Source organism: Lactuca saligna, chromosome 8 (genome assembly GCF_052625555.1).
Source record: "Lactuca saligna cultivar CGN05327 chromosome 8, ASM5262555v1, whole genome shotgun sequence".
NCBI lineage: Eukaryota > Viridiplantae > Streptophyta > Magnoliopsida > Asterales > Asteraceae > Lactuca > Lactuca saligna.
Window position 1 is genome coordinate 59431117 of NC_136424.1, and position 13568 is coordinate 59444684.

General features: G+C 38.5%; 1 protein-coding gene across 1 annotated transcript; it reads right to left on the minus strand.

The window, feature by feature from the left end:
* Window positions 1-250: 250 nt before the first annotated feature.
* LOC145009661 (uncharacterized) lies at window positions 251-1314 on the minus strand. The gene is made up of 2 exons (XM_078968308.1): window positions 953-1314; window positions 251-905 (listed from the first exon to the last, which is right to left on the minus strand). Exons 1-2 carry the CDS (start codon window positions 1312-1314, stop codon window positions 251-253), a joined length of 1017 nt encoding a protein of 338 aa, XP_078824434.1.
* Window positions 1315-13568: the final 12254 nt, after the last annotated feature.

The window sequence follows — 13568 nt, forward strand, 5'->3', positions numbered from 1 at the left end:
TGTTCCTTCAACACCTTGAGGAGTTTCTCTTCTTCAAATTCGGTTAAGTGAGTTGAATTGATAACTGGAAGAGTTTCATTCTTTCCCAAGTAGGCATACTTCAAGTGTTAAGGCAGGACTTTCAATTCCAATTTATATGAGTTGGGCAATTTAATATTATTGACATCAAATCTTGTTAATTTCTTCACCTCCAAATTATTTACCAACTTCTCAACTTCCAGATTTAAAGAATAAAGCTTCAATTTCTCGGCTAGTTTCTCACAATCAAACCCTTGCTTAGAATTATCTCCAACATATCACCATTGGATAACTCGAACAATTCTTGGGTTAGTGGTTCAACAACATCAACAAAATACAAGGATGAAACATTACTAGGATAACTCATAGCATCGTAGATATTAAAACTTATTGTTTCACCATCAAACTCCATTGTTAAACTTCTTGCATACACATTGATTTTCTTACTAGCCATCTTCAAAAATGATCTCCCAAGTAAAATTAGAGCCAAATTAACTGACACTTGTTCTTCTAAATCAATCACATAGAAATCCGTCGAGAAGACCAATTGGTTCACTTGCACCAAAACATCTTCTAAAACACCTCTTGGAAAAACACTTGATTTATCCGCAAGTGAAATTATGACGTCGGTTTCACTTAAAGGCCCAACATTCAATGGTTCATACACCGAATAAGGCATGACATTAATAGAAACACTGATATCGATCATAGTGCTACTAAAAGTGACATCCCCTATCTTGCAAGGAACCGTAAACATTCCATGATCTTTACACTTAGGTGGAAGTTTTCTTTGTACGATCGCGGATGCATTCTCGTTCATCAAAATCTTTTCATTTCCCTTCAATTTTCTCTTGTTGTTCCAAAGTTCTTTCAAGAATTTTGAATATCTGGGGAGTTGTTTGATTGCATCAAGTAATGGGATGTTTACTTCCACCTTTCGGAAGGTATCCAAAATCTCTTTCTCCCCGTGCTCTTCTTTGAGGTTGCAAGTCGGGAGGGGAATAGAGGTTGAGTGGCTATTGGTGTCACCAGAGGAATAGTCTTCTTTCGAACTCTGGTTTGTGTATCATTCTCGACAATAGGATCCTTAATGGGGGCGATCTCTATTTCTTCCTCATCTTCCCTTGACTTGTTCTTCGAACTACTCTCTCTAGTTTGTTTACCACTTCTCAAAGTCTCTACATTGACATTTGGGTTCTTTTTGGTTTGAGAAGGTAGTTTGCCACGGGACTCCAACTTGCTTATATATGTAACTATATCTCCTATTTTTGCTTCAAGGTTGGAGACACTAGTCATTGTCTTTTTTTGGAATTGTTGGGTACTAGAGACTTGACAATGCCTTCAAGAGACATTCTGGAGTTACTACGTTGAGATTGAGGAGGTTGTTGGTGATGATGTAGAGGGTGTGGTGTGGGTTAATAATGTGGTTGTGGGTGTTGGTAGTGAGTTTATTGTGGTGGGTAGGAAGGTCTAACCAAAGCATTTTGAGGAAATGGTCTTGGGTTGTAGCTCGTATGGGGATTTGACTTCCAGCTTGAATTATATGCATTTTGGTAACCATATGGTTTTTTGTGATAATTTTGGGATTCTCCTTTGGCGTTCACTTGTTCCGCATCTTCTTGGAGAATAGGACACATATCCGTAAGATGTCCCATTGTTGCATATATACCACAAAACCATCACTTGTGGAGTTTTTCCCATGGCTAACTTTTGAACAACAGATGTTAAATCTTTGATTTGACACTCTAGGTTTGATGTCTACTCTTCATTGACTTTACGTTGGGTGTATCTCTTCATGTCTTGGAACGGGACAAAGTCGTGGGATTTCGCGGGTATGGTGTTGAAGAGTTATCTTGTTTGTTATGGAGTTTTGTTAAAGAAATCCCCACCACTTGAGACATAAACTAGTCTTCTCTCCATTTACAACAATCCCTCATAGAAGTATTGAATGAGGAGTTGCTCAGAAATTTGATGTTGTGGATAACTATAGCACAAGTTGTTGAACTTCTCCCAATAATCATGGAAAGTATCATTTTGACCTTGGTGGATTCCAAAAATCTACTTTCTAAGACTTGAGACTCTTGAAGAGGGATAGAACTTGACAAGAAAACCTCTTGCCATGTCGGTCCATGAGTTTATTGACCCCGGTAGAATATAGCATAACCATTCCTTTGCTCCATTGGCTAATGAAAAGGGGAATGCCCTTAATTTGATTTGCTCATCGGTTGACCATTGTGGCTTCATACTAGTGCAAATAATGTGGAACATCTTCAAGTGCTTATGAGGGTCTTCATTCTCTAATCCATGATTGGAAGGTGATGAGCTGAACTAGACTTTAACTACGAACCTCCTTCTAAAACAGGGTAATTGATACCGTTATGAGTTTGTGTAACATCGGTTTCCATCATTTTCCTCAAGATTCTTTTGGGAGCTTCTCCTCCATCCTCCATTGCAATTGGGTTCATGATGGGTGGATTTTGTTGTAGCGGTGGTGTTTTGGGAATTTCTTGCCGAGGGACAGGGCAAGAATCGGGTTCTGTGTCACTTGATGAAGCGCTTCAACCTTCGGGTCCTCGTGTGGATTTGAAGTTTGACCAAGTTCTATTCTCTTTTCCTTCGCCAAACGCCTTGCTTGTTTTTTAGTTTCCGGATTACAAATCAAAGCACCTGTACGTTGAGATCTGGTCATAGAGAATCAAATTGATTAAAAATAAACCAATGCCAGACAACGGTGCCAAGATTTGGCGGTTGTCGAGGCCAACAAAATTAATAACCCTAAATCTTTTACACTAAAATACTGTAAAGTGGTAAAGGGGTCGAATCCGTGGAGATTGGTTAAATTTTAGAACTCTATGAAAAGTCTCTTTGTAAAAGTACTTGTAAAATGACAATAAAAGTAAAAATGAGGGATTTTGGTCTTTTGAAATACTTGAAATAAACTAGAATTAAACTAAAATTCCAATAGAAAATTTCAACAAAAATAAGAGTTTGATGTAAAATCAATAAGGGAAAGATGGTTGACTTAAGGTTTCCTTACTTTTACTTTTGATGAACATATGATTAGAATCCAATGGTGCAATACTTGTTTTAAATCCTTAATTTGACTATAGTAATCCAAGAGGCTTGAGATTACCAATACTTTTCTTAGTTATTAAAATCGTTCGAGAAACTCATAATAATTTCCTTAGTCAAAGTCACAATCTCCATTAAGCATGTAATTAGTGAAAGTTAACTAGCATTAAGAACCAAAAAGTCACCAAATCAAAGAGGAGTCAAATGCTTTCACTACCATATTCGAGAAAATGTTTTTATGATTGTGTGAAGCAAAACTAACACAAAAATCATTTGTTGGTTGCTAATTTGAGGATCCTTTACTTAGTCAAGAAATTATCCAACTAATCACCACAAACACATTTATACTCATGAATAAAAACATACAAGTAGTGATAAGAAGTTAAAACACAAAACATTTTCATAAAGATTCAAGAACTAGTTCATGGAGTCTTCAACATTCAAAAAAAGTTAAACGATTCCACCAAAGTCAACCAAGCTTTGTTTAGCCAACCATGGCTAAACTCAAGAAAACAAAGTAAGAAAAGCTTGTACCAAACATTTTACAAGATTCAAGAGCAAAAATGATGAATTTCTTGAGGGTTGTTGGCCTTCAAAGTCTCCAAAATCTCCAGAGAAAACGCTCCAAAATCGGATGTGCAAATGTTGAAAAAAGTAGCACACCAACCTTCCCCATATAAACATTCAATTAAAATCACGAAATTTCCCCTGTAGGAATCCGCGTGTGGAAATATTATGCAGTCGCATAAGAGTGACAGAGATTTGGGCTACTTCAATTGTTGGGCTAGCACAACTTAGTTTATTGGCCCAGTTTGAGACCAATCAGCTTCTAGCCTATTTTTCTTCAAGTTCTCTTCGATTTGAGCCCCATTTGTCTTCTCCAAATCACCCATAACTCTCGTATTCGCACGATCATCAATTCTCGTACGCTTGAACAAATTCTTCCATCTTCTTTTAATTAAGAGGCCATGTTCCTCCAAGCTCTATCCGTCTAAAGCCCATTTTTTCATCACCTCCACTAGATATTAAGCCCAAGATCCTTCTGGTCCTCAAAGTCCAACTGCTTTCCATAAGTCCCGAACATTCCCACTCTGCTAGACTCCAAAACCCTACAATTATGCTCATGAAATTCGAAAGTAACCGAAACTAGTAATAAAATAACAAAAAGGAAAATATGCATGGAAAATAAGTAAAATATGAATGAAATATACTAAAATAAACTTTAAAAAGAAGTAAATAAAATAAAACTATCATATACCATAGGAGCTATTTCAAATAATGAAACCCTAGGGGTTATGACTTCCCTGTTACGCGTACGGGTCCGGTACTTCTGATAGTACGAGCCCATACTACCTTCCACACCTACCCGTATTTGTCTTATAGGATCATCACAAAATCCCTAACAACACACTAACATACACATACATCCTATTCTTACTCCCTAAAGAAAGGGTAGACGTTCCTCAACTGGCTTGCTGACCCCACATAACTTATCCATGAAACTTCCACAAAGCCTGCAATAATGTGTATGCTAATCATACATAACATTGGATCCTATAGAAAGTCGAATACCTGATTCTATCCTAAACCCTTCATAAAAAAAAAGAACAGGATATAAGTCTAAACCAAACATTCTCATGCGATAGAACCGTATTTATGTACATCTAGGATGCATACACTACGCAACTACAATAATGATGTCAATTTCATACAAGAAAGAAACCCTAGGCTCTCAGGCAATTCTATCATGCAAATCCTGAAGATCCCTAACCTATCACTAACATGTTGTTCTATTATAGCATAATAGCATATAACAGTGTGAGTAATTTGGGGTATACTTTCTTGCTCCAGATGATCGTACACATCACATCCTTCCTTGTTTACTTTGAAAACAATTTTTGAAAATCATTTTAAAAACTTTTGTAGTTCCCTAGTTTGAATCTGAGTTCATATGAATGCTCATCCAATTTACTCAAACAAAGGCTCTGATACCAACTTGTAACATTCAAAAATCACAATAATTTAATATTATCAAAAATCAACCATTCATCATCATTATGTACAAATATAGTCATTGTTTCAAAAATTATTATTTCAAATCAGAGATTTCCCCAAGACCCAAATACATAAAATATGAAGCTATGTATAATTACGCCTTCGGCTTCGCATGATTTTTAGAATTACCTGAAACCATATACTAAAATTGTAAGCCAAAGATTAGTGAGTTCCCCCAAAGTACCATTACACAAATATATAATCAAATAGATAATGGGTCCACAACCTCCTGGTTGGATAAGCCCTGGCCCACAACCATACGGTTGGAATGCCCTAGCCGACAACCTTACGCTTGGAATGTGCAATACATAACGGGTCCACAACCTCTTGGTTGGATTACCCCTGCTCACAATCTTTTTGTTGGAATGACCCGGCTAACAACCTTATGGTTGGATTGCCCCGATCTATTGACTTACTGCACAAAACAATAGTCTCAACCTCAACTTACCATGTCGACATGCACATAACAAGTAACATATATCAAAAAACATATACTCATATAACCAGTTAACAGAGTAGTTGGCAGAACTACAGATTTATACTTTATAGCAATATCCTAGATACGAGGATATATAACCAAAGGGGCCGAAATTAGTGCCTTCCACCCTCAAGAATAGTAAGGAAACTTACCTCACAGTCTGATGAATAGCTAAACAATACACTTCTCCAAATATCGGCTCTACAGGTCACTTATTCAATAAAAAGAGATCAAGGCTTAGCTATAGCTCAAAATACCCATAAGTCAAACTTGGTCAACCATGGACAAAGTCAAAGTCAACAGGTCAAGGAGTCAACTTGGTCCACTCAACCGAGTATGTGGAGCATACAGAGCTCCTACAATGGGCGTACTCGAGCTCAGAACAGAGTCTAGTGGTTGACCATGTACGCACGACATATGTTGTGGTACACATGACATACGCATGGAACCTTCTTTTCTTAATAAGAGCTTAATGCATTAAGCTCTCACATCCAACTTTCAGATCCAAAGCCAAAATACCACTAAGAGTCATAAAGTTTCAAACTTTATGACTTTGCATGTCCATTAAGTGCTTAATACAGAAAATCCCAACTTGTTAATGCCTTAAGACCTTGTAGAGCATGCGTGGAGAGAAAATAAGCAATAAGACCACATTTTTACGACTCAAGCCCCTCGTAAGGTTGGAAAGGACAACTTATTTTGTTAAGAGCATGTCATGCTCAAGAATCACCTTATTTGGGACCAAAAGTGCCCTAAATGAAGAAATGGCTAGATCTACAAGATAAGGTGATCAAGTTATGATCTTTTTACCTCCTGGACATTTCTAGAAAGGAGATAACCTCAAATCCAAGTTGTTTCCAAGCTCCAAGTTCTTCTCACCACCTTCTTTTTCTTCAAGAACACCATAAAACACAAAGATAAGCTACAGATGTACTCCTTTCACTTAGGGTTACCTAGAGGGTAGTTTTCTCAGATAGATGTTGGTGAAGGAATGAGAAATGAGGGGATAATGATTCTTATATATGAACGAAAGCCGAAAAATTAGGGGTTGAGGATTTACCATGTATGCCCTACGTTCGCGATGTACACGCATCGTATTAGGGTCCACCCCAGTACTCCTAGCATAAACAATGTAAGCTCAACGTACTAATTGCCTAGACAAAACTACCAAAATTCCACTATGGCCCATTCTTGCAATCTTTCTCAAACCCAAGGGTCAAAATGCAATATTCTTTCATACTTAGGCTTAAAATTGAAAATACCTCATCATCGGGATGTTACAGATAACATTGTACCTAGTGTTACTTTGTCTGATTATCCTATGCTAACTAAATTATATATATATGTATGTATATATATATATATATATATATATATATATAATTTAGTTAGCATAGGATAATCAGACAAAGTAACACTAGGTACAATGTTATCTGTAACATCCCGATGATGAAGTATTTTCAATTTTAAGCCTAAGGATGAAAGAACTAAATTTTATATATATATATATATATATATATATATATATATATATATATATATATATATATATATATATCACAATATAAAAATATATGTAATAAGTATATACATGATAAAACACAACTAGGATAACAACACAACCGACCAGCGGAGGCCTACATCAACAAGTTGTTAGATGAGACACGATTCATCAACATGCTGAATGACCTCCAGCTATCCCCCGACCTATTATCTTTAAATCTTAAGTGAGCAAGATATATATATATATATATATATATATATATATATATATATATATATATATGGGATAGACACTCCTACCTGTGGTTGCTACCTACAACCTAACAATAAGTCGAGGAAGGCAGAAATTTCTAAACGCATTTACAACATCTGATGAAGCGTTGTGGTTTTTCAGGGAACACTCAACAATCATAACTTGATTATAGGAACTTATCCCTAACATTGTTAAACAAAAACCAACTATCTTAGACTACTATTAGGAAATAACCTAAGAAAGTAGCGATAGTACACTCGAATTCGAAGAAGTAAGTTTAGAATAAACAAGATAGTTACAACAACCACACAACATTTTATAATAATAAAACCTATGGACTCACCAGCATTATGTTGTACTTTCAAAAAAACACATGTAATCTCATGAGAATGAGCCCGTATGGAAAGGAAAATAACCCCGGTGATGCAACTCGAAGTCTATGTGTTTTACTATTGTACTTTGCTTTTGTGACCTATCTAGACATCGAAAAACTTTGAAATATATTTTACTTAATGAATAAAAATTGATGTTTTTTAAAATATAGTGTATTACTCAGGATTGAAATCCAACACTCTAATGTCACACAACCCGACGGTTTGCCACCGGTCGGGGGTGTGACAAATTGGTATTAAAGCTTCAGATTATAGCGAATTAGTAATTCTTTAGGATATAAATTGTAATCTAGGGAAACAATCTAATTATATTTAACCCTTTAAGCCTAATGTAACTGAAACATCCTACTTTCACAACAACATTTTTTCTTTTTATTAAGGTAAAACTCTGAATTATAAAATTCGTATTAAGAATAAATTCGTTCCAAATTACATTTGTTGAGAATCAACGTAATATAATAACGCGGAATCTTCATTGTTGTTGATGAATGTGTACAGTCACACCTTCGCCTTCCCATGATAATTGGTGATACCTGAAAGATAATATAAACTGGGTAGGCACGAAGCTTAGCAAGTTTCCCCCAAAATACCACACACAAATAGAACATATAGAAACATCCATACTAGGTCCACAATCATCGGATTGGATTACCTCAGGTATGTTGGCTTGTTTCCTCAACCTAACTGTTGTTCCCGAGCCTCCATGCCTATGACTTACAATTGGCCTGTATTTTGTATCTTGGCCTACAACACAAAGGAGGACCGCCTTAAAGTCATCCGCCACCATATGTCGACATATAAATAATCAAGGATCAAGTAGGCACATAATATATGCAGTTATCAATCATACAACTCACCACCGCCTACTAGAACCCTTACAATACACTGCTCCGCTACCAGCTAATTTCCATGGAATGCATAGTCATAAGTAACCAGAGGTGAGATAGCCACCGAAACAGATGATCCAACTCTAGAGCCACAACCAAATAAGTTTGACAAGAAAGCATAGATCAAGAGTTCTCAAACTATCCTACGTGACTATGTCAGCCCCTAAGGCACTCCACAAGACGATAACCAACTTACTGGTACTCTAACCAGCATAACACTACTATTGCATCCTAACACAAAAGGATATATATATATATATATATATATATATATATATATATATATATATATATATATATATATATATATATATATATATATATATATAGTAGATCACTACAGTACAAAAACATCCTATACATAAGAATACATAACCAACTCTCCAAGATATGCATGACCATATGTACCCAGAGGTAAGATAGACACCCACATAGATGATCCTACTCTAGAGCCACAACCAAACAATAATGGACACCATATAACCAAAATGAGCTAAAAACACCACAAATGGAAATTAGGGTTTGTGAGGTATGAAGTGGGCAATGGAGGAGGCTGATGAGGGGAAGGGGTATTGGGAGTTAATTATGTTTAAATAGGGTCCAAACCCTAAAATTTAGGGTTTTATTGTCAACCATGTACGCCCAACATACACAATAGAGGCACTATTCTCATTTAAATCTCCTTGGAACCAATTCTGTAAACAACTTCATATTAATGGTGTAAATGGAAAATACTTAGAATTCGAGGTGTTACAATCCTCCCCCACTTGAATTAGACTACGTCCTTGAAGTCTGACATTGCAAATAACTCAGGGTAGTTCTCTCGCATCTCTGTCTTAGGTTCCTAAGTCCATTTGGAACCCTTCTGATGCTGCCACTGGACCTTGACCAAAGATACCACCTTATTGTGTAAGGCCTTCGACTTCCTATCCAATATCACCAGTGGTCTCTCAACATAGTTTCGATGATCATCAACCTACATATCATCTAAGGGAACCACTGTAGAACCATCAACTATAAACTTCTGAAGCTGAGAAATGTGAAAGGTGCTGTGAATCTAACTGAACTCCTCATGGAGACCCAATCGATATGCTACTCTACCAACACTGGAAATCACCCAAACTTACCCAATATATCGAGGCCCCAAGTTGCCCATCTTCCCGAAGCGTATCACACCCTTTCAGGGTGATACCTTCAGTAAAACCATGTCGTCGACCTGGAAATCCAACTCGGATCGACGCTTGTTGGCATAACTCTTTTGCCAATTCTGAGATGTCTACAACCTCTGTCTGATCTGCTAAATAAGCTCTTTCGTATAAAGGACTACCTCAGTCCTTCCTATAACCTTGTGATCGACCTCTCCCCAACGAACTGGGGTACGACACTTCCACCCATAGAGAAGCTCAAATGGCAGCACACCTATACTAGAGTGATAACTGTTGCTATAAGAAAAATCAGTTAGGGGAAGGTAGAAGTCCTAAATTCCACTGAAATCTAGGACACAATCTCTCAACATATCCTCAAGTGTCTGAATGGTTTGCTCGCTCTGACCATCAGTATGTAAATGATAAGCAGTGGTATGATGCAATTTCATACCCAATTCCTCGTGAAACTTCTACCAAAACTATGAAGTGAACCAAACATCTCGGTTGGATACAATGGAAACTAGAACACCATGTCGAGCGAAAATCACATGTGTGTATATATATATATATATATATATATATATATATATATATATATATATCGGCTAATTTCTCGACCAAGGAACTCCCCTAAATAGCTAGAAAGTGGGCACTCTTGGTCAGACGGTCCACTATAACCCATATCACATTGAATCCCTTAGCCGTCTAAGGTAAGTTGGTGATGAAGTTCATAGATATCTATTCCCATTTCCACATGAGAATCTCTAAATGTTGAAGCCTTCCATGAGGCCTCTGGTTCTCGGTCTTAACCAAGTGACAAGTTAAGCACCTCTTAACATACTAAACTACCTTTCTCTTCATGCATAACCACCAGTAACTAAGCCTCAAATCTCGGTACATCTTTGTGCATCTAGGGTGTATCGAAAACCTAGACTTATGTACCTTCTCCAACACAATCAGCCTGATCCCACCATAATATGGTATCAAACCTAACCGCACCAAGTCAAATATCCACAATTATCACTAGTAAACCTTTCAATCTTATTGTCGAGCCTCTCTTGTTTCTAATTCTCCTTCTTGAATCCCTCATATCGAGCCTCTCTGATCAAGTCCAAAAGTGGAGAATCGATCAAAATCCTCATACACATGTTCCCAACAGAAGAACTATCCGACTTGTGGCTTGAAGCATCAACAACCATGTCCGCTTTCCCTGGGTGATAAAGAATCTCACAGTGATAATCCTTGACCACGGCAAGACATCTACATTGTCTCATGCTTAGATCCACCTGTCCCATAAGATATCTTAAGCTCTTGTGATCCATATAGATGGTACACCAGACCCCATAAAGATAAGTAGCCAAATCTTGAGGGCAAACACCACTACCCCAACTCTAAATCTTGCGTTGGATACCAACCCTCATGTGGCTTCAACTATCTAGATACATAAGTAATAACTCTCCCTCACTGCATAATCGCCGCCACTAAACTGGTGATGGATGCATCTTAATACACAATAAAATCATTAATACCCTCGAGGAGGGTCAAAATTAGGGCCTCACATAACTTCTGCCTCAGTGTCTCGAATGAAGCCTACTGCTCTGGCCCCCAGTGAAAATCCACGCCCTTCCTCGTCAGATGAGTGAGGGGTACATCAACCTTGGAGAAATCCTGAATGAGTATCTGATAATACCCTGCTAATCCCAAGAAACACCTGATCTAAGAAGGAGATTTTGGGACCTCCCATTGCATGACCGCCTGAATCTTGGCCGAGTCGACCAAAATCCCATTTTGGTTAACGAGGTGTCCAAAGAACTAGACCTCTCGTAACCAAAAATCACACTTCGAGAACTTGGCATATAGTTGTTGCCATCTCAAAATGTCGAGAAGATCTCAAAGGTGCTCCTCATGCCACTCCTTGGTCTAGGAATAGACCTAGATATCATCAATAAAAATAATGACCGAACGATTGAGCATCAACCTACATATCCGATTCTTCAAATCCATAAATTTTGCAGGTGCATTGGTGAGCCCAAACGACATTACCACGAATCATCATGACTATAAGGGTCCAGAACGTTGTCTTCTCCATGTCCTCCGATCTAACCCTCATCTGATGATACCTTGACCTAAAATTGATCTCATAGAACCAAGATGCGCCCTGCAGTTGATCAAATAAATCATTAATCCATGGAAGCATGAAATGGTTCTTCATCGTTAACTTGCTCAACTCCTGGTAATCAATGCACATCCGGTGTGAACCATCCTTCTTCTTGACAAACAAGATCGATTCTCCCCACGTCGAATTGCTCGATCTAATAAACTACTTGCCCAACAGCACCTAAAGCTGAGAGCACAACTCCTGCATCTCTGGTAGCGCTCATCATATGACGCCTTGGAAGTCGGGGAAGCACTAAGAATGAAATTGATCCTGAACTCAACTCGACTCTCAGGAGACACACTAGGTAGCTCCTCCAAGAATACATTTGCGAACTCTCTCACTATAGGCATATCTGAAATCGAAACCTCCTTCCCAACTCGAGTTTCAATCACATACGCGAGGTAACCCATACACCCATGTAGTAGGTACTGTCGAGCCCTGGCAGAAGAACAAAATGTTGATTCAACCCTAGTGCCCTCTCCACAAATAACAAGTTCTCCCCCACTTGGGGTTCGAACCATCACTCGTTGACCCTCACATTCAATCACCGTATCAAACTTGCTCAACCAATCCATTCCTACTATCACGCACAAATCCCCCATACGGATTGTGATCAAATCAATCGGGTAAGACACCCTGAATATCTCTAAGGTACAACCCCGAAAAATGCTCGATGTAGAAACCCCATTCTCGTTAGCAATGGACACTCACAACGGGCACCCTAACTCTCCAAGAGTCATATCAAAAATCCTACTGAAGGACTAAGATACAAAAGATCGAAACGCACCCGTAATGATGTCAGGCATCACCATGGCCTCCTCCTCTGTTAGCTGGAAAGCACAACCTCGAGCCCTTGGGGGTTCTGCCCTACCCTGGTGTCTATTTGTGATCCTCAAACTAGCCAGTGTTGGAGCTTGGGCTGGCCTTGTAGAAAGCAAGAGACAGTTTGCCTTCATATTGCCAGCCTAATTACAGTGATAACAAATCCTGGTGCTCAGTACTAGGGCCTACTGGTGAAAATCCTTTGCATAATACCCCTCCTTACCACATATTTAGTAGACAGAAGAAGATCAACAAGCACCCTCATGAACCTTGCCGCATTTGCCACAAATGTGACCCCTTTGTCCCCCAGACCGTGAATCAACCGGTTTTAACCACTTTGCTGCAAGATCTAACTGAACAGGAGCATGCCTCAACTCCCTCGTCTGAGTCTTAATCTTGATCTCTCTTATTTGTGTGGCATCTTGGAGCACAAAGAGAGTACTATAACGTTGGCTAGACACAAACTGCCTAGTCTCAGTCTTGATCATGCTTAAGTATCTCTTTATCTGTGCATGCTCCATAACAACAAACTCAGGGTAGGAAATAGCCCTCCTAGTAAACATCTTGGTGATCGCTGATCCCTGTCACTGTCTCCGTTGTCTGTCTCAACTCCAAGTACTCATGAGCCAATGACTCCCTCTCCACCAGAGGAACATATCTCGTACGTAACTTCTCAGGGAATAGCTCCCAAGTAACAACAACCCTCTGCTCAGGAATATAAGAATCGGTCACCAATCTCCACCAATCCTTCGCCCCTAGCCGGAGAAGGTTCAGAGCACACTTGA